Source organism: Trichosurus vulpecula, chromosome 8 (genome assembly GCF_011100635.1).
Source record: "Trichosurus vulpecula isolate mTriVul1 chromosome 8, mTriVul1.pri, whole genome shotgun sequence".
Lineage (NCBI taxonomy): Eukaryota > Metazoa > Chordata > Mammalia > Diprotodontia > Phalangeridae > Trichosurus > Trichosurus vulpecula.
Genome location: NC_050580.1, coordinates 189,859,129 through 189,886,748, shown reverse-complemented (window position 1 = coordinate 189,886,748; position 27,620 = coordinate 189,859,129). Strand labels below are relative to the sequence as shown.

Below are 27,620 nucleotides of genomic sequence, written 5' to 3'. Positions count from 1 at the left end.
TGTTCCCATTGCTTTTCATTCTCTGAGCTATTGCTAAGTGGTGCTGATATTTGAGCTATGGGAACAAATCAAAAGGCTGGGGGTATGCTTTTGTATTTGCCAAATTCTTTCCCAATTTGTGACAGGAGAAAGGAGAGAGGTTGAAAGAAAAGCAGAAATTAACTTACAAACTCATGAGGTAAAGTGAGAAACTAAGAGAGATTGTCAACACTTACTTGGGCTTTTTTTCTTTTATTATAATGTAAGGGAAAGGGCAGTTCCTTGAAAGTATTTGGGAATGGCACAGTATCTAAGACCAACAGGTTTCTGTAATGGAGGCTTTGATCAGCCAGTTGGAGGGTAGGAAGATGGGTCACTTCTCACCCTTCCTGATATGGACAATCTTGGGACTTGTGTCCAATAAAACACACTTACCATTATCCTATTGCACTCTCCTATTCTACTTCCCTCTAGGTGCCAGTTCTCAGCCTCCCTCCTAGACTATGCCCCTCAGGGAAGTTATAACCCTGCCACTCCCCAGTTCCCACAGTAGGAGCCACACAGGTGCCACTGAGAAAAAACCTACCCCAAACCTCAGCATCCTAACCACCACCCTTCAGATCAGGTGGCTGATACAGGCACCTTTGGGTGGGCTCTGCATTCTCTGACAGTGGCCAGTTAGTTGAAACCTCCATCCCCCTCCCCATTTTTGGTGGCCCTGAGTGAATCACACAGGATGAACTGGCATGGATGAGTTGCATCCCAGGTCTCATCACATTATCTTTTCCCCTAAACCCACCCCTCTTATGAACTTCCCTATTTTTGTCCAGGATACCACTATCCTTCTATTCACCTGGGTTCACCACCTCAGTCTCATCTTCAACTTTTCACTCACACTGACCACACGCACCCACTGAGTGGCCATATCTTACTATTTTTACTTCTACAACATCTCCCACAGCTTTCTCCCTCCTCTACTCACACAGCTACCGTGCTAATTCAAGTTTCCATCATTTCTCACCCTGACTATTGGAATGGCCTATTTATTAGTCATCTATCCTTTTACGAATCCATCCTTCACACAGCTATCAAAGTAAATTTCCTAAAGCACATTCCTTGACTCAGTAAACTTCAGTGGCTCCCTATTGACTTAGGATTGAGTATTATTTTATGTTTTTTTCATCCTTTTAAAATTTCTATTTGAGTGTTTTATATTTTGCATTACTGTTAATAAAGTAGTACATTAGATAATGTATGAATAAATGTATACATGTTGGCAGTACATGCTCAAATATGTGTGTATGTATGCATGTATACACACACATGTTTGGATGGGTGTGCTTTATCAAAAAATTTGTAGACTACTGGTAAAATGTCTCAGAAAAACTAAGTCTAGGGTACAATTAATGGCATTAAACAGGCAATGACAACCTTGAGAACACATGGTTTTGCTTCATGTTCCATCGGAATGGATAATTTCCGGTTTTTCCCCATTCTCCTGACTTTTACTTTGATCCGGTGATTGATATAATCCATAGGGTGTACACAGAGTTCCTCAAGTCAAAATCTTTCACCTGCATTGTAGCTGTCTTGGCCATAGCTGTCACTGAGGCAAACATCTCATAAAAAATTCATCTGAAGTAGTTAAGAAGCTTTACTCTTCAAGGACCGCTTTCAGGAGATCCTTATACACATTTTTGATTAGTTAATATAGAATTTACTGGATTTTATTTGAATCCTCAGGGTTGATATTGAATACATAGAAAATATAATTTTTTTGACTACCTATGTTCTGTAGCCCATCCAGAAGTATTGCAGTGAATAGACTTACTTGGATTTTTTCTTCTTTTATAATAATGTAAGGGAAAGGGCAGTTCCTTGAAAGTATTTGGGAATGGCACAGTATCTAAGACAAACAGGTTTCTATAATCAAGGCTTTGATCAGCCAATTGGAGGGTAGGAAGATGGGTCTGGTCCACAACAAAGTTAAGGAATTTTGAATCTCCATTTTCTATGTGACCAGAGATTTCAGATTAGGTTCTCCCACTCTAAATAAAGGATACCAAACAAACAAAATCCCAAACCTACATGGCGATATGTAGTGGGCACTTATTTTCTGTGTTTTATTCAGGATTTGGTAACACACTATTATATATCTAAACAGAATATAAGCTCTTTGAAGGCAGAGCTTATTTCATTCTTATCTTGATAGTGTCTAGTACATAATAGGTACTTAATGTATCACTGTTAATTTATTGATTGGCTGACCTCTTCCCAGGTGTTTTGAAATCAAAATTAGGCTTGTTATTGCAATAAACCACTATAAATTAGGACCATGTTATTAATACAAATTTTCTACAGGGAAAACTAAAGAACCAAGGGATTAACATCTACCAACAATCAGCTTAACTCTTATAACCACATTTATATTCATCTTTAGAGTAAGAATCCCTCATTTGTACTCAAATTAAAACTTTTTAAATACTTCTTTAGATAACCTTTTTAAAAATCTGTTTTGTTATTCAGCCAAAGTATCAGTGGAGGGTAAGGAAAGGGCATCTGTAGGCAGTATAGAAGGATGGCAAGTTTGGGAAGGTTCGAGCTCTCAGACTTTGGCTTGAGTGTAAAACATCCTAGGACTATATGTATGGCTGTGTGCGCGTGGCACCATTTCATAGGCTTTTCCTATTTGCTCTCCTTTTCTTCCAGTTCTCACTTGAGTTCTACAAACATTTGCTTCCTTTGACCCTGAAACTCTTTCAGGGGGACTTCTATGAAACTTGAGTTACTGATGTCCTAAGGTGTCACCCTTGAGTATTTTGTAGTATAGTGATATGGTAAGGTTGGCCAATTGTCTTTTTTTGGACAAATGCAAAAGGTTGCCAAGGACATCTTAATCCAGAACTTCTGGTGGCTAAATTGAATACACAAGGTCAAATTCAGACAGAAAAGTTGACCTCTATTAATTTTCAGACGATGTTGAAGAATTAGAAATTTAGCCCAGGCTTGGCAAATAGGGATTTTATTTTGAAAATTTTTAAAAATCTCATTTGTTTCTTATTACCTTTGCTAGTGAATCTTCTGCCCACATGTCCAAACTCATTATCCTTGATTTTAATTTTTTTAAGGGAACCATCTTTCTTTTCCTCCTCTAAAACATTTTAGTCTTTCCTCTGATGTCCCTGCCTGTCTTCTCAGACTCAATTGGGCATAAAAAAGTGATATGTGAAAAAGTCTGGTGTGAGGCTGAATCAACTTTGGAGATGCTGATTAATGTGTACACCATAACAAGTGGCAGAAAGATCTGCCACACCCCTACCCTTATGTTTAGAACACATTTTTCCTGCCTGACAGGTAATACCAAGTAAAAGAGAAGTAAGAACTGAGCAAGCCCATTAGAGCTAAGAAAGCAAAGCTGCTATATTGGGGATTGCACTGGCTTCTGAGGCATAGGCCATAAGTGTTGTGCTCACAGGCATGTGTAGCAACTAGACCTAAAGAAAGCCCCCAGGCAGAGTTGGTCATCAAGATGGTAAGTCCTCAAAGAATTGGAGCCCCATATTTGCTTGCAGCCACCAGACCCATGACTTGACAAGCCATCCAGACACCTTCTTAGTTATTCCCAATTCTGGTGTCTTTTGCCTTCTCTCTGTTTGATGGTGATGATAGGAACCATTCATATTTATGTAGCCCTTTAAAGCTTAAAAGGTGTTAGTTTGGTATTTTTTTTCCTACAACAACCCAATGAGGTTGATTACTTCCAAGAACTACAACTTCGAAGTACAGATACTTCCTCCCCTAACAAAGATCATAATACTGCTACAATTTGGGAGATGATCTTTGAGAATTGTGGTTGAAAAATTCATTACCTTAAAGTGAACCTGGTGACAATCTTCCCCAAAATGAGCTAGGTTCATCCTTGGATAATAGAGTGCATCCTGAATCTATATTCTAATCCTTATTTTATAGCTGACTAAATGGAAGCTCAGAGAGGTTCAGTAATTTGCCCATGGTCACACAGCTAAAAAGTATCAAAGCCAGAATTTAGTTTGGGCCTTCAGGGAGTCAGGATTCCTGACTCAAAGACTCTTTCCATGATTCTATTTTGCCTTTCTACATGCTGTCTCTCTTCTCAAACACAAGCTATCTTGATTCTTCCCCAGCTAACTCCATAGCTCATTAGCCATCACATCCACCGTTCCTTAAGGAATAAGGGGCTATTTACATTGCGTATATGCTCAAAGCAGATTGGGTCCAGGATAAATAGGGGAGGGGGAAGTAGATGGAAAGAGGTGCATCTCAGGCAAATGGAAAGAGTGCACAACCTGATTACTATCCCTTATCTCAAAGCAAACTTGATTCTTCCCTTTCCCTCAACCCTTTCTCTCTGTAGGTTACCTTTTTCATTAGTCATTATATCAGGAGGATGCTTGTAAATGTTTAACAACCAACTCTCCAGGGAAAAAAAAAAGCATATGTCGGATACTTTTTCTCCATCTCTTTCTTAGGTCTAGGCAATAAAAACAGCAACAAAAATCAAGCTATAATTTGTAGTGTTTGAAGAGTTCTGAGGTATAAATACTCATACTGAAAAATTTAACAGTCAACTCTTAAGTGTCAATTTCAGCCGGCTCTAGCATATCCCTACATTATATGTGTCCTTGCATGTTAAGAGGATTAAAGTGGACAAAAACATGACAGAGGGTAGTTAAGTGGCACAGTGGATGGACCTGGCTTCAAATCTGGCCTCAGACACTTACTAGGTGACCCTGAGAAAGTCACTTTTACCCCTGTCTGCCTCAGTTTCCTCACCTGTAAAAGGAGGATAATAATAGCACTTCCCACGGTTGTTATGAAGACAAAATTAGATAATGTTTATTAAGTGCTTTGCAAACCTTACAGCAGTATACAAATGCTGCTTCTTATTATTGTTAGCTACATGGAATTAGGAGGTTCTAAACATACTAAGAATATCCAGTCTTAACGAGCATGAAAACTTGGCACCTAAAGTCTGAATGAATTTTGTAGTTTCTAGATTTTTTTTTCCACTAATAACTAGAAGCTTGAATTAGATCCTTCATATCAGATGAAAAAAAATCATTTTAACACAATGTCCTGCTCAATTCTTTGGCATTCCCACTGTCCCCATCAAGAAACTGAATCCAGTCCAGAGATTCACTGACTGGCCATTTTAGTGACTTCCCAAAGGAAAGCTATTTTAGTTTCAATGACCATCATTCTAATGTCCTCAGTTCATATGACTGTAATCAATTAATACAAATCTCCTCCCCCTATTAGTACAGTGACTAGAGAGACAAGAAATGAATAGGATTGCAGACAGCTAAGAGTCCACCAGACTAGCTTCTGGAGAAAAGCCCCAGATGTTATAGCATGTGGGTGGATAAGGTCAAGAACCTAACTCAACCTCTATCCTCGGTGTCCTATGGTGTAATGGAATTATTTGGAACCCAACACCTGAGCTGTTAAGGAGTACCATATTTTACTTTAAAAACATAACCGAATGTTTTCACTAACACTGAAAGGCAAGAAGACACCAAATTCCCATAATAACAAATGGAAAAAAAATTGTTAATCAAATCAGCAGACTAGCACATATCCCAGCTGAACAGTAGAGTGCCTTGGAAGCTGAAAACTAAAAGCCAAGTCTTTTACAAGTTGAAAGACATCATTCCAAGGGAGAGTTAGCAACAGTCCTTAACTATAATAGATTTTAGATATATGCATCATCATCATCATCTCAATATCAGAAAATTGGCAACTAGGTGATGACTTTCTTTCAGCCATGGCATTACACAATGAACATTTGTTAAGGCATAGGAGGACTGCAATCTACAATGGTGAGAATACCCACGCTGACAAAATCACACATATTTGAATTTACTTTCGGAAGGTGGTAACAGAACAGGACCTATGATTTCATTGGCACAGGTATCTTGTAGGAAGAAAACACCATCCAACAATGCAGACTGGGATATCCTCAGAACCTTAAAGGTTTAGAGATTGTCTGGGGCACTGAGAGTTTAAGTAGCTAGCTTCTCTGGGATCATACACAGAGAATATGTGTCAGAAGTGAGACTGTAACCACAGCTCTTCCTGACTCCCAGGGCAACTCCCACCTCTCATATTCAAAACTTGAAATATTAACGCACAATAATAATGCTCTGCAATAATTTACGTAGTATCATAAGGTCCACAAGGAACTTTACTCAAAAGAACCCTGTATGAGTCAAGTAGGTAACGCACCAATGAGTGATGACCTCTATTTTTATAGATGACAAAACTAAGACAGAGATATTCAGCCCCACAACTAATGTCAGAGGCAGAACTCAGATCAAGGAGTATTCTTTCTACTATATCAACAGCAAGATAAATCATAACCATGATCTGATCCCTATACTTGCTCCATTTCTTATCAGATTTGCCACAAGGTGAGAGAAAATTAAAGGCCTCTATTTCTGAATTAGATGCAAAGACAAATCATAGGATGCTTAGAGAAAGAAAAGAGCCATGCTTAAAAAGCTATGTTGTTTGAACTTCTTCCACCATCTGACTTATTTGGCTCAAGAACTGCCTGGATCAGACAGTTTACAACAATGTAATAAAGTGTTTACTTCACATTTCTTTCTTTTTTTCTGTAGAGCTACGGATATAGATTTGTGGTTTCTTTTTAATGCCTAGTTAATTGACTGGCATACTAAGAGAGAGCCTGTTGATGCAGTTGAAGAAGGGTGGGAAAAATAAAGGTTAAAGTTTCTGATGAATCTGTCACATTTGGGAATTGAGGACCATATAATATTACTGCCCTCAAGCTATGGACAATTTCTATGCACATTGATAGGAGTGCCTTACAGGGCTGAAAGCAGCACCCTTTCGTAATTTTGTCTACTTTTCGTGCTAATCTCCAAGTCTCTTCAGTGACTTTTGAACCTTTTTATACTACCAACTTTATTCAAAAGCAGAGTAAAATTCATTGCTAGAATTATGGGGGAGTGGTATGGAAGGGAGCACCTTTCCATGGTTGTCTAGCTGCTTTTTAAAGTATAGCCTAAACAAATTTCTTCTGGGTTCGCTAATATTCTCTTTGCTGATTAATTTCATAACATTGATGGATTTAAAAACACATTATAAGTGCCATATGTCATATTTAGAATACATCAAATTTCATTCAAATATATATTTCTGAAGTCCGTGCCAACTCTGACTTTGTATACCCTGTTTTTCCCTATTACATCTCACCCCACTTCCTACTTCTTTACCTCCTGCACCTCCTACTCAGAGTCTTCCCCCTCTCTGAGGGGTTCATTTTCAATTCTTTGGGGATAGAGAATTCTGCTAAAAGCTTGCATGGAAGAAAATATGAGTTATTTGTATGGGTTCAACAAGCTGCAAAAACACTCTGCTGCCACTACCCTCTCCATCAGCTAGGCCTCAGTAATAGTGAAAGCACTGAGAACATGGACAAGAGATTGTCCATCCACATGTAGCGTTATTCTCCGTCCACCATCTGTCCGCACCAGTACTTTTTTTTCTATTCCCACCAAAGATTGTTTCTTCCAATAGTATAAAGTAGTAGTAGTAGGAGGAGGAGGAGGAGGAGGAGGAGTAACTGACCTGAAGTCAAATGTAGTCAACCAAGTACACTCTCAGATCACTGTGATGCTACCAGACATTAAGCCTTTTATTTACACAATATAGTGAAAAGCCAGAGGAATTAAAAGAAAGCACAAACTGAAATATATACCTAAAATGAGTAAGCTCTATAGACACCATGCCATGAACATAATGGCGGGCCACAGTCTGATTTCCTTTTGCCAGAAGTGACATTTTTTTTTCAGACCCTGAACCTATTGGCCAATGCTAAAATATATGGCCATTGAAAATTGTCCTTCAAGTCAAGTTTGTGTGTTTGTTTTCATTGAAAGCAAAGTCGGAACAAGTGCAGCTCCACAAAGTTCTCCTAATCCTGGATCTTGTGAACTTTTTAGTAGTTACACATTTCATTTTTTAAAAACTTGTTTTTCTTTTGCCTTTGTATGCTGAGGATTTAACATAATGCCTTGTATGTAATAGGTGCTTAATAAAGAAATACTGTTAAGAGTGGCTTGTACTAGAACTCTGATGATAATCCGATAACTTAAACTTCACATTGTACCATCTCTTTTATGAAATAATAATAATTCCATATATTTGTATAAATGTATATATATATATATATATATACACACATATGTGTGTATACACACATACGCATACACACATATACACACTCAATGCATCAGTGCTGCCACATCCTCTCCTCTCATTCACTTCTACCCATTACGGTCTGGCTCTTGACATCATTATTCAACAGGAACTGCTCTTTCTAAAGTTGTCAGTGATTGCTTAGCTGCCAAATCAAGTGGCCCTTTCTCTGTCCTTATAACATTTGACACTATTAACCACCTTCTCCTCCTCAAGATTCTCCTCTTCTGTGAATTTTGATTCTCTTCCCACTGGCTGTTACTTCCTTCTCAACCTCTTTTTCTGGATCACCACACCCTGCCCCCTAACACTGAATTTACTCCAAGGGACCTCTTTTCTCTAGACATACACTCTATCTTCATGACTTCATCAGTTGCTATGAGTTTAATTATCACTATGCACATCTCAGCAGTTTCTCAGATCTATATATCCAGCCCTAGTCTCTCTCCCGAGCTCCATTCCCAAACACTAATTGCCTATTTGACATTCCAAACTGGATATCCTGTAGGCATCTCAAACTCACATCCAAAGCAGAACTCATTGTTTTGGCTCCAACCCTCTGTTTAACCTTCCCTGTTGTTGTCTAGGGCATCACTATCTTTCTGATCTCCAAAATTAAAACCTCTGAGTCACCTTCAGCTCCTCACTTTTCCTCACCTGCACTTAACTAGTTGCCAAGTCTTGTCAATTAATTCTACCTCTGTATTTTCTCCCATATTCATTCCCTTATCTCTACTTCACATAAACACCTTCCTTCTGTTTCTCATCAACTAGAGCTTGGACTATGGCAGAAGCCTCCTGATTGATTTCCCTTGCTGCAGATCCCTCCTCTCTCCATTCCATCATCCCCACACTGCTGCCAGTGTGATTCTTCAAAACCATAGGAGGTCTGATCAAGTCACTTCTTTGCTTAATAAAATCCAATGGCTCCCTGTTGTCTCTAAGGCCAAGTATAAACTTCAACCATTTCACAACCCGGTACCAACCTATTTTTCCACAAACTCTTCAGTCCAGCCAAACTGTCCTTGCTCTTCCTTAGACTATGTCTAGTCTCTGTGTCTTTTGCCCTGTCCTCAGCCTCTCAACCCTATAACTAGAATGCATACTCCCTTCTTACCTTGACCTCTTAGAATCCCTAATTTGCTTCAAAGTTCAACTCAAGTGCCATCTTCTACATGAACTTCTTCCTGATGCCCCTAGCTTTAGTATCTCCTCCCACCCCTGACAAATTACCTCGAATTTATTTTTCATATATTTTGTATACGTGTCTCCCTCTAATAGGATGTAAACTCCTTGAGGGCAGGGACTGTTACATTTTTTTTCTTTTTCATCCGGTACACCTGGAACATGAACATGAAAGTGCTTCCTAAATTCTTGTTGACTTAGTACAGGAATGGGGGAAAATTGTGGAGGGAAAAGAGCCAAGAGAAAGATCAGGCTTCCATCCAAAAATACATCAATCGTTTCTTTTTCAACCATTCTTCTTTTTTGTTTGTAGAGTCTACAAGTGCAAAATCAGCTTTTACTTATGACTGTGTTAAACACTACCTGCCCGCCCTCTGAACCTCACTAGTCCCTGAATGAGGTCAGCCTGGTGACGGTCTCCATTTCTATAAGCAATCCTGTCATTCAAGCTAACAGCAGTGATTCACTCCCACGAGGGCAGCTACTCTATCATTACCATGGAGTGCAAACAACCTGAGATCTGTGTTGGTCCACTTAAAATTACTATTTGCTGCAAAGGATTGGCAAAGCAATTCTTAAAATGATGGGGGTGAAAGTCAGAGAAGCCCCATAATGAGCTTTTGCTTTCCTTTAAGCAGAAGTGAGTAGTGGGTGACTCTCTGAGTCTGACCCACTTACGTACCTTTTGTTCACTTGGCTATGTTAACGTATTGTAACTGACTATATATTACCACCAGGGGAAAATGCCATATTTTCATGGGCAACTTCTTCATGGGTGGAAACCGCACCCCAATATAAATGTGCTTTAGGATCCATACCCCTGGAGGGGAGAGGTCTAAAACAGAAGGAGCTGGTTGAAGGCCCTGCCCAAAAATAGCTGCCGCAACAACCAAGTGGCTGCACAAATCACACACCAGAGGATCTACTTGGGAAAAACCAAATAAATTTAATTAAATAAGCAACAAAATGATTTTGCTGCCTCTATCCACTATACTTGGTTAATATCCATGACATACTGATGTTGCATAATTGCTCTTATGGAATGCTGCTGCTCACAGCCAAAATGAGCTGCTTCTGCACAAAGTCGGGCAAACTGGTGTCCCCACAGAGTTATCTCCTAAATTATTTATACTTGCAACACTTTCACATAATGGCAGTTTTAAACTCAAACAAACAAAGCAAACCATACAACAAAGAAAGAGGACAAGGAGGTGCAGGGACCTTTTTCCTCTTTCTTTCTGAACATCAGAAGGTAGATCAGAAACCAAATAAGCACCGAGGAATTTGGTTCCCTCTGAAAGTCTCAAGGCCTTGAAATCCAGTGATATCAAAGCTTTGGGGGAATTGTCAACCCAGAAGAGGCATACAAATACCCACCTCACTTTCAATCTGTGTGCCTAAACAACGAACTTTTTTTTTTACTTTGCAAGTTTGTCTTTCCCCTGACAAAAGCTCCTATTCTCACCAGCCCTCCCTTTTGGCCTCCTTACAATAGGAAGGAAGGGAGGAAGGAAGGAAGGAAAGAAGAAAGGAAGGGAGAGAGGGGGGAAGGAAGAAAGAAAGAAAGAAGTTAAACTGTCAAAATGATGTCAAAGAAAACATATATTGATCTAGTGTGTCACATTTACCTCTTCAGCTATGATTTCAAGGGTTTATGGCATTTCTTTCTACTATCCACACCTATCTTTGGTATATAATCCATCAAAAACTTATCAACTTATGGAGTCAACTTCGCTACTCATAGAAAAAGAAAAAACATTCTTCAGTGGGCAAACTAGTTAGACTATATATTTTGCATTAATTAAAAACCTTAATTCAATTTCTAACTGAAATGCACCACAAGTAATATTAAATAATTTGACTAATATGTTGGCCCTATCTCTTAAACATCTTTTTTATTTTGCATAAAGGCTGAAAAAATGCTTTGCACATAGTAGGCATCAAATAAATATTTAATGAAAGAACTAATTATATTAATCAACCAGCATTTGTTCAGTGCTGGGTAGGTACTATGCTAAGTGTTACAGTTACAAATACAATGAATGAAATAGGCCCTGCTCACCAGTATAGAAAACAAGGACATAAATAAATTGATAGAAAATAAATTAATAAAGAATTAATAAAAATGCAAAGTCATTAACTATGAGATAGTTAGGAAGGGAGAGCACCAATACATACTGCTCAATACATACAGGTACTAGATTTGTTCCAAAATTTTCAAGAGCCTTATATTTTAAGAATTAAAATTAAATTTTTAACCAGTGGAAAATGTGGGGCATTCATAGAATTGTAGAATTAATGTTAATTGCTAAGCAAACATGAATCCTGCCTATAGGAATTACACAGGGATTGTGACCTAAGGAGAAAGTTAGATAATGATAGGATGCTAGATTTAGAGTTGAGTCATCAGTCCAACTCCACCATTTTGCAATGAAGAAACTGAGGCCCAGAAGGCATAAGTGACTGGCCACAGGAATTACACATGTAGCCAGTGGCAAAATCAGGTTCTGAATCCAGTACCAGACTCTAACTCCATCACTGTTTCCACTACACCATGTTAAAAAATCATCTCTATCATTTTTAAATAAGGAAACTGAAGATCATAAAGTTTAAGTAATTTGCCCAAAGTCATGCAGTAATTAGCAAAGGTAGGATTTGAACCCATCTCTTCTGATTCTATATTCAGTTCTTTTTCCATTCTGCCACACCTTGGAGACCTGTTCACTTTAGGAAAATGACTATTATCTTTCATTTTTAATTTACACTGTTATAATTTCTTGTTACAGTCAAAAATCTGGGTTGTGGCAGTGAAGTAATCACTGTGACTTGAAGCTAATTGTCTTTCTAGGATAAATATAAGCATAAATATAAATATGTACAATATATACCTATATGAATGTATACGCATAGATGTAAAATGTGGATAGCAATAAATTATTCTATCTGGAGATATATCTATGTATACATGTGTAACATATATACCCATATACATGTTACATACAATATACACATGTAATACATGTATATTATGCCTATATGTCACCAGATAGAATGACTGGCCTTCATTTTCTTAAAGTTTTTTTTTCAGAGAAATAGGAATAATACAATTTTTACTTAAGTCTTAAAAATTTGAAAAAAACTCATCAGATTTTCTTAAGTGTATGAACTCCTACAAACACCTTTACCACCATGCCATACGCACACATGTATATCCACATACAGCTTCCTTTCTCATGACTTAAAACTTGTTTCACTCAGAGGTCATCCCTCCGTAAATTTCTTTGACTCCAGACCTATCCAGGTTTTCCCCTGGGAGTAAAGAGGACTCGAGTTTGAATCCTGCCTCAGACACTTAGTAGCCCTGTGACCCTGGGCAAGTCATTAACCCTTTCTCTTCCAGATATTCCTCATCTGTAAACTGGGGATGATAATTGTAGGATCCATACTGCAGGGTTGTTAGGAGGATCAAATGGGAGAACGTATGTAAGGCTCTTTTCAAACCTTTAAGAGCTACATAAATGTTAGTGAGGCTAATTTTTTTAAAGGATTAAAGCTGATATGACAGTGTTGCAGGTTTGCTGGGTCTCTTGTGATTTATAAAGATACATTTTATGTCTTTTATGATTATGATGATGATAAAATTTTTGTGGGTGATAATATTGGAAAGACTGGCTATAACATCTGTGAGAGTTCTACAGGGATAGCAGTGTACATACTACCTGACCAGCCTCCCTTAAACTTTTTTTTAAGTATTGTTTTATCATTAAAAAGAAGAAACTCTTATTTTTTACCCAATTTGCTCCTCGATTTTGATCAGTTTTACTCACTGTTGTTGTATGAAATCTTGTATAGCTAAAGAATAGATTATTTTTACTTTGATAGTAACAGAAAATATTTTAGTAGTAATTTCATTTAAAAATAATTTTAATAGTAATTTTAAGATATATCATATGTGCGTAGATAATTATGGTGAATTTAAATGTACTTTTCATGGATATTTTGTGTCTGACATCCTTGTCAAATACTTATATGAGTTGTTTACATGGCATTTGGATTCTATTATTTATGTTTTTTTTTCAAACCAATAGAAGAAATACCCTATACTCCAATTTTCTAACAACTACCTTTATTTTATGCTGGTGATTAAATTTAGTGTTTTTATTTCTTTTTCGTTAAAGCAACCCTAAAATTTTCTAGCACTGGGTAGCTTTCTCTTTTACTATTCTTTTTTAAAGTGTTTAAAAAAAAAACCTTAGCCTCTTAAACTGGAATACCACCTACAACTTAGCAAAGACCAGGAGAGTTGAGAAAAGGGTCCTCAGAATATTGCCAATCTTCCCCACTTCTTTTCTGCTATATCCTTTCTTCTAAACCAGCAGGAGAACTGAAATAAAGATAAGAGCCTAGCCCATCCAAACACTTCAGGGGAACGTCTATCTGATCTTTTTAAGCTCCCCTGCTGGTTTAGAGAAAGGAACCCAGCAAGGAAATGAAAGGGATAGGGGGATATTCACATGCATACCCCCTCCACAGCACCAACCCTTTTAGGTTGCTGATGCTGAGTTAGTTTGTCCTGAGTTGAAGGACTGGGACTTCAGAACCATTTGTTTCACCACCAATTTAGAGGAAGGGATAGTCTTTTCACCGTAAAAGTCAATTTGAAAAGTAAAATATGGTTTTAAAGGACATTGCAGTTTTTGGAGCCATCACGCCTAATAGGGATCTCTTTTAAATGGAACATTTTATTTTTATTTAATAACCACCACATAGAGAAAACTTGCCCTTAAAAAAAATTGATCCCCTTGTGGTACTGTTTAACAAGTCCTCTTAGAATTTCACCTATGTGATTTAAAAAAAAAAAAAGCAACCTTTCATCTAAGTCACTATCGAACAAGAAAGTAATCATGTATTAGCACAAATTAGGCCCTCTATATTTAAATTGGCCACAGGCCTCCAAAAATTAGGCCTACAAGTTCTCTGGACAGAGAGAAAAATGAAATGAGAATAGAAATAAAGCTGTGATTTCTTTCTTACTGAAATACTAGCAAAAACCACTCTATTTTGGTGATTCTATTTCTGTATTTTAAGGGAATGTACTGAGGGAAGAGGGTTATTTGGGCATTTATTGGTATCTATCATATCAAAATAAAAAATATTTCATTTAAAAAATAAGATTTTACTGATATTTGAAAGTTATATGTTGATATCCCACAGGGAGAATATATTTAGGCTACTGAACCCTCATCAGGCACACTTTAAGAAAAGGAAATAACATTCTTTTGATACAGGCAGCTGGCCATACTTTCTGTTATAGCCCTGTAATACAGATAATTTGGGGGGGGGAGGAAGAGGGAAAAGATGACATGGTCCCCAAATCTATTCATTTGTTCAACAAACATTTATTAAGTTTCTGCAATGTACGGTGCCCTGAGGTAGGCCCTTGGGGGAGATACAAAGATAAATGAGTCATGTTCTCATCCATTAAAAGGATTACATTTATATCTGTACATTCAGTCCTAACCCCTCTCACTGTTCTCTAGTCCCATAGATCACCCAGCTACCTAGATGGCATCATGATGTGGTAGAAAGAGTGCTGAATCTGAAGCTCAGATATGCCACTTACTGCCTGAATAAGCATAGGCAAATCGTATTGATTCTTTGGGTCTCAGTTTCCTTATCTGTAAAGTTGGACAAAATGACCTCTGAGGTCGCTTCTGATTCTAGATCTATGGTCCCTTGAAGAGTCTTTGCAGAGGGAAATTTAATGCGTTGATAAAAATATCTTAAAAATAAAAGTAATTTTTAAATCTCATCTTCAACCCATATTTTCACCACCAAGAAGAGATTCTTTCCTAATTTTTACTTTGCCATTAATGGTGCTATCATCTTTCCAGGTGTCCAGTTTTAAGTTGTTTTTCTTTTTTTTAACTTTCATATCTCTTTCTGTCTCCCACATAGCCAATTCATCACCCAATTCAGAAAAATTCATTCTCTGTCACATCTTTGGGATTTTGCTGTTCTTTTTACTCTAAGCTTTTGTTCAGAGCACCATCACCTCATCCCCATTACAGTCATAAAACTAATGAAATAATCGTCCTCAAGCACAGTTTTCTTCATGTGACTCAAGAGTCTACAGGGACAGTGTATTTGAATCACATTAAATCTAAACTCCATGGATTGGCATTTAAGAGCCATGACAACTTGTCTCTTTCCTAAGGAGTGACGGTACCAAGTACTATGACAATACTACAGATATAGTATGACCAGGACAGAATACAGTTGGGTCCATCTGCTCACTCATTTTGGACAATATACCTCTATTACTGTAGCCTTTGGTTTCAGTAGCCTTCTTGGTCAACATATCATTCCACTGACTCATACTGAGTTCACAGTCCACTAAACCTCCTCCTGTCTCTATCTCTGATCAATGATTCTGTTTCCTCATGAACTGGTGTCTATCTACATCTGCCCCATTCTACATTTGCATGTTTCTTTGAACACAAGATAATGACTTCCCTGTGAGATTGCCTCTAAGTTATTCTGTATATAGCTTGCTTTTACATAACTATTTGTGTGTTCTCTTCCCTTCCCCCTCCCCCCATTAGACTGTGAGTTCCTTGGGGGCAGGAGCTGTTCTTTGGTGCTTAGGGCAGGGCCTGGCACACATTAAGTGGTTAATGAATGCTTGATGACTTGCTCTCTATTGCTAGCGTATATTATTATTGATTATTCCTTTCTTCCTTAGCTTACCTGATGCTGTCATCTTGTCATTCTCTTCCTACTTTCCACTTCTTGTCACTGGCTCCTCATCTTCCCACCTCTCCATAAATGTAAGGACCCCCACAATTCTGTCTTTGGGGCTCTCATTTTCTTGCTTGGCAAATTTATTCACTCTATGACTTTAATTATAAACTTTATCTAAAGATTCCCCAATTTCTCTCACCATCCCTGACCTCTTCAGAGCTCAAGTGCCATGTTCCTAACTTCATGTTCAAGATACCATCTGATGTTCCAACCACACATCAAACTTAATATGTACAAAAGTTAACTAATAACCTCTTTCCCCATCACCTCTGGGGAAGGCAGGGGGGACCCTGCCCTTTTCTTTAACTATTCTGTTTCTGATAATAGCACTACTACCATCCCATTTACCTCTGATATCTTTCAGTATCTGTTTCTTTCATACACTTTCATACACATGTCTAACCAGATTCCAAGCCCTGTGGATTCTAGCTCCCTATATGCCTTTTGCACCCACTCTTTCCTTTTCATTCTCACTGCTACTATCTGGATCAACTGAGATATCTGTGAAGAGTTTAGCAGAGTGCCAGTCATTCTCTTCCTTTTCCCTCTGGTTCATCAGCTCTCACATGGACTATTTCTTTTAGTATATTTAAGTGGTCCTCTTGCTTAAATGGGGTCATGGAGAGGCAGACACAACTGAAAAATGACTCAACAAAACTGATAGATATAACCTACATAAACAAAAGTTCTTCGGGAACTCCTTAAAATTTTCTCAGATTATAAAGGAGTGCCTGGACCAAAAAGTTTGAGAACTTTTGGACTAGATGATGTTCATGGTCTTCTTCCAATTCAATGCTTCTCTGTATCTTTAGACCAGGAGCCATCTGTTTTCCTCCCTTCTGCAAAAGGATTTAGCCAGTTTTGAGTTTCCAAAGGATTTATTTACTTACTTATTTTTTAGATATTCATTCATCACTGGTATATAAGTGGCAAGTTCTAAAAAAAAATAATTGGTGAAAATGTTGTAGGTTGATTAAAAAAAAATGCTGGCTGGTAAATTCATGAAGCATATCTTCCAGCATACAGAAATAATTTTCTACCTTTCATACAAAGCTTCATTGACCTGGCAGGTTGATCCTCTTGAGAATATGATAGTGAACATGAGGCCATATTAACTCTTAGCAAGTAAGAGCTGGGTGGCATATTTGGTAATTTCCCCAAATGTTATTCAGGGAGGCTTTTGTCAGTATAAGTTGGTGATAATGAGACCAGCGTTATGGAAACCAATGCCTTGATGATTTGGGGGTCACTTTTGCTAAAGTGTTTAATACATTTTCTTTAGTTTTTAAATGATTGAAATTATTGTTGGGGGATGGACTCGCAATTTCATCAGTGTGAAGAAATCACTCCTGGTGTGGAAACTCTCTCCACTGATGCAAAGCAAAAATTGATCTGTGCCTTATTAGGCTTAGAAAATTGCTTAGGGGGGAGTGAGAGGTTTGCTCATGTGTCATAGGAAGGACCCTCCCTAACACCAAGGCCCTAATACCAATGTACTGCTTTGTCTCACTACACATAATGAAAATTATGTAAAGATTAGACAGATCAAATTACGTTACTTTGATTTTGGTCTGTTCAGTGACAGGGAAAAAAGGCTTTTCCCAGACTATTTTTTTCTCTTGAATTTAAATATTTTAATGACAATGGAGGCGGGAAATGATTGAAATTTGGTCTTTGAGTAGGTCAGTGGCTCCCAAAATAGAAGCTCACTTAGGGTAAAATTTGCTGTCAGGAAAAATGGAGTGTTCTTTCTGAACTCAGGAACTGGTAGTTCATGTGCAGCTTGGTCGTAGATGGTTGCTACAATAAGGCTCCTTTCATACAGGTGTGTTTATGCCCCAGGCTTGCTGGCCAGAGTCCATTCCATTTACAGAAGCTGAATTAAACAATAACTACCGCATTGCAAAAAGGGGGGGGGGGGAGTGGGAGGGAGAAAAAGGTGAGCGTCAAAGGAGATGCCTGAGAGCTTTGTTAGGGCCAAGAAAAACCCTGTTGCAGTTGTCAGAGCTTGTTGATGTTGCAGGGAACGGCACTTTTTTTTTTTCTCCTGGATTTTGTGGTTCTGCCTTAGGAAAGAAAGTAAAATAGAACGGAAGAACAAAGTCCTACTCTATAAATCAGCAGCTGCTCCTTGCCAGATCAAAGGAGTGACATTTTTGCTCCTGGACTACTTGTCCACTTGAGGGCTTGACAGGCAGCTAACAGCTGGCCTGCTCTACAGTCTAGGAGAATCAGCCTACATCTTCTTCAGAGCGGATGACAAGCTAATCAGAGATATATCCATAGCACAGGGCATAGGAGTGCACCTTGATCTCTTCAAACACATCTAATACATAATTGCTAAACAGCTCAGTGCATTTTTTTCCTGGAAAGTTAATGCTTAGGTAGTTTCCACTGAGAAGTAGGATAGAGAATTAATACTTCTATCAAAGGTAAGCATAAAAGTTAAACAGATGCTAAATTCATCAGGATTCCCTCCTCTTAGGGCGAATTAGTAAATGACGAGAACTTAATAGCAACTCTCCAGAAACATTTGTAACTGACTGTCAGGTGACTTAAGTGGTTGAAAAATCCAGTCTGGAGTATCCAAACAAATGAACAGGTTTGGGAATTAAGGATCCATTTGAAAATGGCTTACAGCCTTTTCTGTTGATAGGCCAGAATAAAATTGCCATGTGCCTTTGGTATTTGGGAAAGGAGGTTGTTTTCAGAACCTCTTATAAGCAGTAGGTATACCAACCTGGAATTTAAATATCAGTAGTAAAACTTTCAAAGTAATTCAGCTTCTATGTGATTCTCATCAGCAATAAATCAAGTACAGGTTTGAGGTAATATGCTACATCTTATGTCTATTGGCTTAGCATTTTATCTTGAAAGGGATAGATCTCAGTTGTGAAAAGCTAGGGAACTCTCCTTGGGTTTCAGGTAACTCTAGAAGAGTGTGTTTATAGTTTATGATAAATAACCACATATGAATAATCTGATGGTATTCTGAAAGAGTAATAGGGCTTCAAAACATCATAACTGGTTGGGATATTTTGTTATGTGCCATCAGGTGTGATTAAACTCGCGGAATAGTGTTTATTGTTGCTCAGCACTCAAAAAGAAATAAAATGTAATTTTTTATCCAGTTTGAAGTTTCTCAAAAGCTTTTGCTCCTCTCCTCCCCCTAAAAGCCACATCGTTAGTTACATAAGGCTTGTGAGTATGTACCCCCAAATTAATTAGCCTACCAACATTGCTTTACTGATCTGGCTTTACTTCCAGGAAGTTCATAACCATGTAATAAAATGAATGAAGTTGTTATAAATTGTTCTAGGCCTAGGGCAGGTGAGTAAAATATTGTTTTGGAGTTCAGGATATATAGAAAGCATGTGCATTAAATTTGATTTGAGCAAACAAGTCTGGCCCTGTGTGTAGGCAGATTAGGTGGCAGCCTGTACAATAAGAATCCGACAGCAATGAGAAGTCCACCTGCCCCAAACATCTCCCTGACTACCTGCCACAGTATTTGAAATTCCCACCATCAGAGTTACACAACACATTTTGAATAAAGATGCTGTGAACAAAGTGCCCCTGATGTGTTGAACGAGTATTGCCTTGAAGGTATATCATCAAGACGAAATCTTAGCGATTGAAGGAACCTCAGAGATCAGCTAATCTGACTCCTTCATTTTACAGAGATGGAACCTAAAGTAGTTAAGTAACTTTCCTCACATCACACACAGCTCGTTAGGTCAGCAGGTTTGCTTATTGGATCGGTTAGCTGTCCTCTCTGAGAGAACGCAGTCCTTTTTTAAAAGGAGGCAGATAAATTTTGAGAGAATTTCTGAGAAAACCAGAAAAGTCTGACACGTGGCATTATTGAGGAAGTCAGAGCCCAGGGTTGTGTAATTCAGTAGAAGAAACCAGGTACTCGAAGCATCCCAATGGTCTTGTCGTCAGGCAAAAGAAAAATACTGAATGAGCAGGTGGAGGACAACCAAGAACAAACGTTTAGGTTCACAGGATATATTGAGTTGTAAAGGAACTTTAAGATGATCTTGTTTGGGTCCCTCATTTTTCACCTTCTTTACAATTGTGCCTGAAGTCCATTTCACTAGTACACAGTCCCCAATGAGAGGTAAAAGTATTTGTGACCTTGGCTAGCAAAATGTCTTCGTTTTCTCTGGTCTTGTAAGCAGAAAGATATGGATCAAAATACCACTGGGGCCATCCTGGGTAAGTCAGTGGACCTCTACATGCCTCAGTCAACTTCTCCGAACTTACCTTCTAACCTATAGTCCGGTTGTGATCTATACAGATGGAGGGAATCCCCCTCTTCCAAAAGAAACAGAGAACTGTGGTACAAATTGAGTTTTGTGTACAAATCTAATATTGTGTTAAGTTGTCACTCTAGGTACATGGAAATTATTTAGTGCTTATGGAAGTAACATTAGGCAGCATATATAATTCCCATTCATTTGTCTTCTGTGTCCATCTACAGCTATTACTGTCTAGCCATTGATGTAAAATGGATTTGCACACATAGCCAGCCATTCACATGCCTGAGCACTCATTCCCAATCATCAAACTGGCTTAACTGATGTAGTGATTTTAATGCATTTTTTTTTGAAAAGTCTCACTCTTAGCCAGAATCACAACATAGAGAGAATTGCTTTCTTGTGATCTTGGGGTGAAAAAATGAGGAAGCTTAATAACCGAATTACCTCTATGTGGGTGTGAGGAAGGGTAAAAAAAAGGCAAAAACTTTCACTGTTACCAGGGTTCAAACATCTTTCCTGGAACCTCCAATTTCAGGCTTTGAAAATGAGACCTCTATGTATGAAAGTTTGTGGTAGGTGAATTTTTAATTTTTGAAATGTTGAGATCCAAATTTTTGTGCTCCCTGCAACATCTCCTTGAACACACACACACACACACACATCAGATGTCCCCTGTCTAGGCAACAGTTGAGTCCAAAACATGATGTTTACAGTTGTGTGACCCTGGGCAAGTCACTTTACCTTGTTTACCTCAGTTTCCTCATCTGTAAAATGAACTGGAGAAGGAGATGGCAAACTGCTCCAGTACCTTTGCCAAGAAAACCTCAAATGGGATCATGAAAAGTCAGACACAACTAAAAAAAACCCAAAAAACCAAAATCAAGAACAACAATTCGCTTAACCCTTCCAATGAAAATGACTGCAAGTCTTAATTTTCTTGACTGAAGAGAATCTTCAGGCCTGGAAGGCTTCCAGATGACAGCACTTTGCTGTGCATTTTCTTAGAAAAGGAATGCTGCCTAGAGGAATTGGTTACCAGGTGTGGCATAAAGTAAGTGAACCAGAAAGGAGGGATTTATCAGCCATTTAAAGGAGAGGGGAGGAGGGGAGAGAAAAGAAAAGAAACTCAACAACAGTCGGGAATGACACCCAAGCCTACTTCTGTCAGTCTGAAATATGCTTTGGAGTAAAAAATTCTTTCAAAGAAAAACCAAGGTGGTCAGATTTCAGTTGCAGAAAAGTGTACAAAGCCATGTAGTTTGACTCTCCTTTAAGGAGGATATTGGTCTCCAGGAGATATCATTGCAGGAAAAAGATGGCTCTCAATGATAACCACTGGATTTTTTTTTTAGCATATTTGTTTTCTCTACGGAAAATAATGAAGGAGGGAAATTGTATTGTTTTCAGAATGGCACTAGATTATAAGAAATCGGTTCTCTTAGACATCCGCATTGGTTATATTTTAACTATCACCTGGACTGAAGTATCTGCTGTTTAGGTGAATTTTAGACAGAAAGTTTACAGTCTGATATACTTAGGCTATCCAGAGTTATACAGAGTTAAATGTCTGGAATATAATCTGAGACAATACAAATCAATGGACCCAGCACAAGTTGGGGTGCTCATTTTCTAAGTACTGCCCTCACAAACAGAATAATGTACAATCCTTTAAACACCAGGAGGTGCTAAGTCTCAGGACTTCTTTTATAAAAAAAAAAAAGCTCACACACAAACTACATAAACCTCAAAATGCTCTTAGCAACTGTTTGGTACCTAGTTTTAGGTGTATCTCTCCCCCTAAAAAAACCCAACCTTTTAGTGATGTAATGTTTTCTTAAGATGAAGGCCTATCAAATTCTCACAATTGGATCATTATAGAATGACATTATAGAGTGTGTATGGCAAATTAATTTTAAAATATTGGATAAAGAAGAAATGAAAATAGGAAATGATCGATAGGACTGTTTCTTTTCTTTTTTTTAAGTTGGGTGAAGCCTGATGCATTTTGGTTCTTTGGATGCCTCGAACAATTTTTTAAATGTTTTGGGTTTGGCAAAATCCAAAAAAGTTTTTGCCAAGACCCTCTTTTCTTCTTATTTGTAAAACCTGTGTGAAATTCAAGGATAACTTAATCCATATGTGTCTGATTCATTTACACTTAACTCATCAAAATGTTATTTTGTAAGAATCATTTAATGTCCAAGAAACCTTCTGAGCTTTCTTTAAATAAGCCTTTTGTTTCTGAACCAATAAGTTGAATTTTTCCATGTGAATGGAACTTGGACCTTCAAAGGTTCAAGTTCAATAGTTTGCACATTAGAACCTACAAATTTTACAGGGAATCTAAATGGATAGTCATCTACTACAACTAAACCAGTCTAATAGAATGTGACCCTTTTTTGCTGAAATATAAAGAATTGCTTTTAAATAGATCAAAGGAAATGGAAAAAAGTTTGCATGTTGGCATAATTCTATGAAATTATTATGGATAGAAATTTCCTTTTTACCAATACTAAGCAAATTAAAATCAGACCTAGCTTGGGGGAAAAATAATTTAGATGTGCTGAAAATTTTGGTGTGTCTTCTGGTAGAAAGACTTCTGGCTCCCATGGCAACATGGAGGTTTGTTTTTTTTTTTTTTTTGGTAATGTGAAAGTTTCCTTCTAATGAGCAATTCATATTATTGCTAATTATTTTTAAACCATCTGCAATATTTATAAGTGGTCCCTTGATCAAGAGCCTCAGCTACCTCAATAGTTTCTTGTTTAAATCCTATATCATCTTGGAAAGGTGGTAGAATTATGAATCTGGACAGGAATGGTGATGGGAATATAACATTTTTCCTGGGTGAGGGGGAGACAATTTTAGAAATTCCAAATGGAATCAATGGACAAGAGCAAAACCTCCCATCATCCTTTGAAAAAAAGATCTTATGGACAAAACACTTTGGAATTTCCTATTCATATTTGCTCAGCAGAACTAGGCTGAACTGGATCCCCCCCCCCCAAAAAAAGCCACTGCCATAACTTCTAATGAACATCAAGTCCATGCCATGGTAACTTGCTGAAAATGTAATCCTGGAGTGGCATTTCCAAGTTCAGTGTGCCTGTAAAGACCTGCTAGGACATAGAATGCTTTTTTAATGTTCTGTATTGTTGTGTAAACCTCATTGAAAAACCTTTTGAGCCGGACCCCCCCCCCTTTTTTTTTTACTAATGTAAACATTCTGAGGAGTATCCAAAGAAATGACCTTTAAGTGAACCTTTAACCTTCCCCTTAATTATTTGTTTGAAGACAGTGTGGAGTTCTCCTGCTGAGAACTAAGAACCATGATGCCTTGCTGTTCAGTGAGTGAGGGAGTGTTTTGGGGAACTGGAGAGAGAGAGACATAAATAAGGGAACAACTACCAGATGTAAATAATAAAAGAGTAAAAGGGTGAAATTAAAAAGGGGGAAAATAGCAATTCGTTTTACCCAAGGAGTTGGAGTAAAGGGGAAAAAAACAAAACCAGGATTATCACGTAGTAGCCCATAAAGGAGGTAAAATCTTGCCCTTCTGAATAGTCCATTAGAAGCTCCTAGGAGGAGAGAAAACATTCTTATCTGGCTTTTCTGATAATCTCTATTGGCCTTAACTTTAGCTGATAAAAGGTGACTGGGATGCAAAAGGTTCAGGTCAGTTCTCTGTTGGCACAGCCACAAAGGTGATAGAAAAAGGTGAGAAATTAAGCTCCTATCTGTGATCCTTTGTCCAGAAGAAGGGAAACATTGCTGGAAGTCCTAGGGGTAGGGTCAGATGTACCTCCACCTGGTTGAAATCACCACCAGTATCTCAAGATAAGCTGGGGGAAGGGAGAGAGATGCAGATCGCACTTTCTCTTTGTCTTTAACTTGTATCTCGGACGTTTCCCCTTAGCCAATCCAAAGGCATTTTTTTGACAACTGAGCAATACTTTCTTAAGGAATCAAGAAGGTTTTGGATGCAAACACCATATGCAAAAGAGCCCTTTGGTGTTCCTTGCAGCATTTCGGCATCTGTCTAGCAGAATTCCCACTAGAGTGCTTACTGCAGGTATAAACAAATAAATGTGTACTGTCTTTTCTCATCTGTGATGGACTTTAACCTTGTAGGAGCGCTGAGCTCCGAGTGCCTCCTTGACGCTCAGCTAAGAATGCTGGGATTCTGCTGGCTAATCAGCAAAAGTATGAGAGTAAGGTCAGGCAGAATTGAATTTTCAGTTCTTGACTATAGCAGTAGCAGGGGACCGTGGGGGCACGACGATGGCGAACTGAGATTCCTAAAGAGGAGGGGAGCGAAAGGCCAAACTTCATTAAGGCAGATTTGTGCTCAAGATTTGAAAGTGAAAAAAAATCTTAAAAGTCGTTATCGTTCTGTGTGATTTTTGTTTGTAAGCCACTACCTAACAGTATTCCGGCATGGAGCACGGGCACACGCACGCACGCTAAAAACACAGCGTTATTGAGTCTTTATGTAAATTCCACACTGGCCAATGCATATTTCTCCAAAGTATGGGGATGAGTATACCTGGCAAGTGGCAAAAATTGCTTTGTTTTCATTAAGTTTGGAGAAATAAAGTGGATTCTTTTTATCATCCTACTTCAGTCTGTACATGAATATTTGATGGGCATTATTAAACATTAAAGTAACATGAAGTAGGCACTTATTTTTGGGTTGCCAACAAAATTAGATCCAGGCTTTTTTTTTTTTTTAACCAAGTAACTAACTGACTCTCTCCCCTAACATTCCTGTGATTCATCCACTACCTGATTTTAAAAAGTTACTTTGGGACTAATATTAAACATGTGTACCTGAGGCACCCCCCTTTCTGGTGAGTTGAAAGGTGCCTCAGTTTATGGTTGGCAGTTACCTTATCCTCTGCCCTGGGTGTCCCAGCATTGGCTGAAAAGGTCGCCCCCAACTGGCACTGACCTCCAAATGACCCCTGACTTTACAGGCTCAAACTGCAGGAGTTGCTGAAGAGCAGAAGTCTTTCTGGGCCAGCACTTATTGCTGCTGTGTTGGTGATAAAACTTCAGACAGCCTAATTGATGGCTTTGCTGACCTAACAATACCTTGTGAAAGCAGAGAGTGCAAAGCCTGGTCCTCATTTATGGCCAGCTGCAAAGGAAAGCTGAATCTCCCAAAGATGGGGGAGCTAAGGAGGGGGAGGAGGAAAAGGAGAGGGGGGAGAGGGAGGGAGGGAGGAGAAGTCTTCCAGCCTGTGAACTTTAACCAGGTCCCTACTTGTTCTGAGAAGCAAAGGCACAATTGTAATTTAACAGAAGTTCTCCTTCCCATTTAGAACTTTATTTTCCCAGGCTATCTACCAAATTGGCTTGGAGTTGGCTAGCCAGATGATGGGAGATGATGAGCCAGTTAACTATTTTTGAGCATTTAGGGGGAAAATTGCCTTTAAGGTCAAACCATACTTTCCAATACATGCTCAACGGTATTGAAACTGCTGCAATGTTAATGTAAAGGTGTTCGAAATGCCCAGAAAGAGAGTCTGATGAATGGACTTCTGTTCTGTTCCAGGTTTATTAATGCCAGAAGAAGAATAGTACAGCCTATGATTGACCAGTCAAATCGAGCAGGCAAGTTCCAACTAATATCTGTATTCAGATCCCACAGGCTCAAATCCTCACCAAGTTATTCTTCAAGGAGTTTCATCACCTGGTAAATAAATGCCTCCACCAGGCATTCTGGGAGATTATTTTTTTTTCTTATGTCCCCAGAATTCCGCTGTAGGAAGCAACTTCACTAATTGGTGCTAATTGGAGATTTCCCACCCTGACTCTACTGAAACTGCTTTTTATTTTCTCTCTGAATTGGTAATTGGGTACAAGTACTAGCGCCACAAGCAGTTTGTTTGACTGTGAGCTCTTGAATAACTCATTGCTTGTCTGCATCCAATCAGCAAGACAATCTCATTTTCTTGCTACCCACAACTCCTTGGTGTATGCACTACTTTCACTTCTGTAGGATTCGCTGTAAAACTCATTGTATCCATTCATTTGCTTTGACTATTCATAAAGTGCTACTAAAGCCTGACATGCTACATTACTAGCATAATTTTTTTTATTAAAAGATTATTACCTTTGTTTAGAATGCTTCGGATCCATCCTATTAAAATCTGTGTGTTTTTTCCCCTCACAACATCTCTCATTTTCTATTAAAACATTCATAATATGTTACTGTTCAGAACTACGCTGGTGCAATGCTAATCATTCTACTTTTAATATGCATTTCCTCAGCTTACTGGGGAGTTGTGGTTTCCTGCAATGAGGTTATGGGATAAAACTGTTCTCCATGTGGTGATGACTGTTGTCACTAACAAGGGCTTTTTAACTTGATGGTGATTTTGCCTGCTGCTTTACTTTAAAGGTTTGAAAGGGTTATTAATCCTTTGGGAAAATCTTCCCTCTATAGCACTGAAATTTCTTTTCCACTAATGGGTGGGGAAGGGGGAAGGGGAAGGCAAAGCAACTGTAAGATATTAAGTTGAATTTACGAAATACTTCAAACATTTAATACCCAAAATACCATTTAAAATGCTTGTTTCCTAACATTGCTGAAACATAGTCACTTACTGGCTATATTTATGCGTGCCATGAAATGGCTCTTGAGATCCACACAGATGTCCACATCACAAAATCCAGATTAAGTAGTTGTACTAAGGTGATTCTCTATTGTTTGCTATTTAAACATTCCCTCCCCCAAAATAAAGAGGTAAGTGAAGGGGCAGAAGGCTGACCAATTATTAAACTTGTCCATGAAGCCTGCCCTCCATAGCCTCTTCAGGATGATAACTTGCCTTCTCCCAGTCATAAGAAGATATGCACAAACCACAATCCATTTTTTTCCCTTAAATGCCAAGCACAAGATGTTGTGTGTGTAATGTTTCAGTGCTGAAGCTGGAACAAATTGCTGATTGTTTGGTATGTCTTTTCTTCTTTCTCCTCTGTGTCCACGATTGACTACAATCAGGTTTTCTTCTTGATCCTTCAGTGAGCCAAGGAGCAGCATATAGTCCAGAGGGTCAACCAATGGGAAGCTTTGTGTTGGACGGTCAACAACACATGGGAATCCGGCCTGCAGGTAGG

General features: G+C 38.4%; 1 protein-coding gene across 9 annotated transcripts in view; it reads left to right on the top strand.

The window, feature by feature from the left end:
* MEIS2 (Meis homeobox 2) overlaps window positions 1-27,620 on the top strand; it is a 227,559-nt gene that overhangs the window by 195,758 nt on the left and 4,181 nt on the right. For 5 of the 9 annotated variants that reach the window (XM_036735843.1, XM_036735839.1, XM_036735840.1 and 2 more), the window contains 2 exons: window positions 26,053-26,111; window positions 27,505-27,615. In XM_036735843.1, the coding sequence (XP_036591738.1) occupies window positions 26,053-26,111; window positions 27,505-27,615 (170 nt within the window). The remainder of the gene's footprint in view (window positions 1-26,052; window positions 26,112-27,504; window positions 27,616-27,620) is intronic. The other 4 variants (XM_036735845.1, XM_036735841.1, XM_036735846.1 and 1 more) reach the window with 1 other exon arrangement.